The 3997-nt window shown below is 37.4% G+C and overlaps 1 protein-coding gene across 2 annotated transcripts in view; it reads right to left on the bottom strand.

Annotated features, from left to right (window-relative positions):
* Positions 1-3997, bottom strand: part of LOC107689245 (ATP-binding cassette sub-family D member 2-like) — a 16143-nt gene that overhangs the window by 1320 nt on the left and 10826 nt on the right. For both annotated transcript variants that reach the window (XM_016487187.1, XM_016487188.1), the window contains 5 exons: positions 3342-3436; positions 2710-2855; positions 592-737; positions 294-378; positions 89-214 (listed from right to left, as the gene is read on the bottom strand). In XM_016487187.1, the coding sequence (XP_016342673.1) occupies positions 89-214; positions 294-378; positions 592-737; positions 2710-2855; positions 3342-3436 (598 nt within the window). The remainder of the gene's footprint in view (positions 1-88; positions 215-293; positions 379-591; positions 738-2709; positions 2856-3341; positions 3437-3997) is intronic.

The following is a 3997-nucleotide window of genomic DNA, read 5'->3' as shown; positions in this document are numbered from 1 at the left end:
CTAAGTCGCTTTGGATAAAAGCGTCTGCTAAATGTCTAAATGTAAGCGTAAGATTATTTCAAGAAATGTAAATTTTTATGTTTCTTACCATAGAGAGGGTCTATGGGTGATGGACAGCAAGGAGATACCAGCATCCTTTGCAGCCTGAAATATTTTACCCTCTACATCAATGCTGACCGCACTGGTGCACTCATCCAGCAAAGCATACTTAGGCCTGAAAAAATGCATCAATTATTATTATTATTTAAAATAAATTAAAACACATTAAAATAATATGTGCAACGACATCTTACTTGTGGTAAAACATGCGTGCCATGCCCATACGCTGTTTCTCGCCTCCAGAAAGAACATCTTTCCAGTCCAGCTCAGCATCCCACCCTGTAAACAGACACAATCGTGAATGACCTCAAAAATGCAGTTTTATTTTTCTTCCTCAAAATAAATGACGAAATGGCATTTTTAACTGGTGGAAAGCTGGCTCAAAAAACTGGGATCCTATTACACAGTACACAATAATTCTTTCAAGGATCACAAAGAGATTGAAATGGTGAAACACTTTAGTAATGCTAAATGGGAATTACATGCACAAACCTCCTTCCCGGGTAACAATGTGGTTTAGATTGACAATGTCCAGAATAACTTCCAGGTCCTTGTCTCTGTAACCCTTGTCATGCATGTCGTCTAGAGAGTCGGGGTAGATGACCTGGTCCCGTAACGTTCCGATGGACATGTATGGTCTGGAGAGAGGATAAAACATTTTTACTGTTATTTACTGATATTATGTCGGGCGAAGTGAAGACAGACAGACAGTAGATAGATAGATAGATAGATAGATAGATAGATACTGTAGATAGATAGACAGATAGATAGTCACATAAGCACAACAGCCTGTGTATAAAATATTAATGGGCTTCTGGCTGCGCTTGCACCTGCAGGAATCTGTAAATATTTCACTACTGAGGACTCTGGTTTCTATCGCTCAGCATTTCACAGAGCTTTAGTTACACTGTCTCTGACTCTGGATACAGCAGTCAAATCCTGGCGGTGCAACGTCTGCAATATGGAACAGAGATGGAGGACAGTAGCTGTTCTGAAACCTAGTGGGCCGTCTACCTAAGTGCATTTTAATGCCTCGTAGGTCCACTCTTGACACAAAGTCTGCTACAAAGAAAGCAAAAATTACATACATAATAAAGTAACTGGGTCTGGTGAAAATCAAAAGCAAAATCACACATACAGCATCCTTCACAGAGAACGCCAACCTAATGCTTTGTGACACAATGAAAAAAATCAAGATTAATGTTAATATGTGAAATTACTAATAAATGTTTTTCATTCAGTGCATATATAAAAATTATTTTTTAGATACATTTTATACTTAGTAGAGTATTTCATTGTTACCTTAGTAACATGCTAACATCAAAACCTATTGGAATCAATTGTGAGTTGAGTCTCCGGTGCAATTTATGTAAGGATTGTTGCTTTTCTCATTCAGCGTTAATTTTGACAGCGTTTTAAATTTTGATTTAGTTTTAGTCATAGTCTTTTGACTAAAATGCCATTTAGTTTTAATCATATTCTAGTCATCTGAATTGTTTTTAGTTTTAGTCTAATTTTAGTCGATTGAATATCATACGATTTTAGTCGACTAAATCTACAGTAAATTTACATCAATGACTCGGACAATAGCAACTAAATTAGGCTGCTATCCCTTTAAAACCGAATGCACAGCTGCAGTGGATGCAATGTACTGATACACATTCTCCCTACTGTTTACGTTCACTTAAGACGTAATCAACTGTGTTTACGTGAATACTCGTCAAAACGTAATTCTCCATTCATGCGACGTGAAAGAGTACTTGCGCGCTGTGAGACACGCTTTCTGTGTGTGTATGCTTCAGTGTCTGTGCTCAGAATGCGTCGCCAGATTTATCTATATGTCTGCTCTTCTCTTACTCCCACATATTGACTTTTTTTTACATTTTATGAGACGTGCAGCAAGTGTATTTTAGCTTATGTCCCGCCGGTTCATATGTACGCATCTGACCTCCTAACTATGCAATTCGTTCTGAATGAATCTCTTCCCAAATCGTCCCTCCCTAACATTTTCTTCTCGTTTTTATTCGTTGACGAAAATGTCAATACATTTCCATCATAGTTTTTGTCATTCAAAAAGAGTTTTAGTTCGTTATCGTCTCGTTGTCGTCGTGAAAAAAATGTCGTTGACGAAAATTATGACGAAAACTATTCGTCAATGAAATTAACACTGTTCTCATTTTACTGTATGCACACAGTAAATGTGATCCAATGTGCTTCTTGTACGTATAGAAATAGTTACATGATTTTTTGGTTGTCAATATGGTAGAGTTGCAGAGCATTTTGTTACTTGGTATGACTAGCAATAGATTTGTAAATGTGACACTACTTTAATGATTTGTATTACATTTCTTCATTTAATTATTTACTGTATAAATAATACTGTATAAATAAACCAAAAAAATGTTTAATGGTTATGAAAGGAGTCCATGGTTACAAAAAGAATCCGTAGCAGCAGGCGGCGAGGAAATTCTCTGCATGTATAACAGTCTAGGGTTTTTCACACTATGCTTAACCCCAGGTAAAGATTTGTTTTACAGTTGTACTTTGGAAGCAGGGTTAGCACCACTTTTTTACCCAGGTTATGAAACCCTGCTCTAGTGTTGTCTGTACCTCTGTGGGATGTAAAACATGTGCTCAGGTGATGGTTTGTACAGAAGTCCGCCGTACACGGGCCACAGGCCACTGAGGATCCGGAACAGAGAACTTTTCCCACATCCATTTGGCCCTGTGATCAGCAAATGCATCCCTTCCTCTACCTGCAAACAATATCCAGTTACAGGAAACTGAGTGTAGTTCACATGGTTACGTAAAAGGTACAGTATATAACGACATACTTTTAATTTGATCTCAAGCCCTACAATTTAAAAAGTGTGGTGGTACTTTACAATAACTGGGTTATTTGTCTGTTAATGTGGAACTTGATGGATGCAAACCAAAATATATGATTAATATAGACAAATTCTATATTAATGCAAGAATTTGTCATGTAGCTTGGCAACCATAAACAACTAAACTCTGCTTTGCACAATGCCAAACAACATTCCCTTCATAACCTTGTCTTGACTTGTTTAGCACACTTCATGTTTGAGTCGCATGTGTAAATATAAAACTATGATCTTGACTTATAGATAACACGAGAAATATATCTACAGTATCATTGTACGTGAATAGCAAATAGCACATTTGTGACCAAATATGTACAGTAGTACTAAAAGTTAAATGTTTATTCTTGTTTAACTCACCTTGAAGTTTAAGGAGGACACAACCACATCTCCATTAGGAGTGATTATAGGCACATTTTCACAGACTATACCTTTATCCACATCAATCACTTTGCCTGTAGAAAGAGTGGAAAAATGCATACAATCGGACAGAGATTTAGAATACAAACTGAGGAATAAATATCTCTCATTAGAAAGCTATGGCACATTCCATACATACAGTACACATTGGTATCCTATTTTATTCAATTGTGTGAGATCTAATTGGGATGTTTGACATATATAGTAACTATTATCTAATCATAAAATTAGCCTTCTACAGCACTGTGGGAAAACAAGCAATGCCTCTATTTCCTCGTGTTTTTAAAGGAAATTGCAGTGTTGACATTATTCATCACATTTAACCATTCAACCACTGTTATTTAAGTTACTGTATAAAAAAAGATCAAAAGAAATTATTTGTCACATGTGGTTGCCGCAAGCCCGCCGGCCGCTCCGTCGAATCCGCCTGCCGCCGCTCACTCTAACCCGCCGGCCGCCGCTCACTCAAGCCCGCCGTGTGTGACACTGCGTGTTTCGTTGTGAAAGCGAAACTGCTTTATTTGGCCTTCCAAAAAAGGACACGACTAGAAATCAGTGGTTAAGTTGTATTTACAACACTGTTCCAGAACAGTTCA

The sequence above is a fragment of the Sinocyclocheilus anshuiensis genome, unplaced genomic scaffold (assembly GCF_001515605.1).
Source record: "Sinocyclocheilus anshuiensis isolate Anshui unplaced genomic scaffold, SAMN03320099.WGS_v1.1 scaffold882, whole genome shotgun sequence".
Lineage (NCBI taxonomy): Eukaryota > Metazoa > Chordata > Actinopteri > Cypriniformes > Cyprinidae > Sinocyclocheilus > Sinocyclocheilus anshuiensis.
This window is presented reverse-complemented; position numbering and strand designations above follow the sequence as displayed.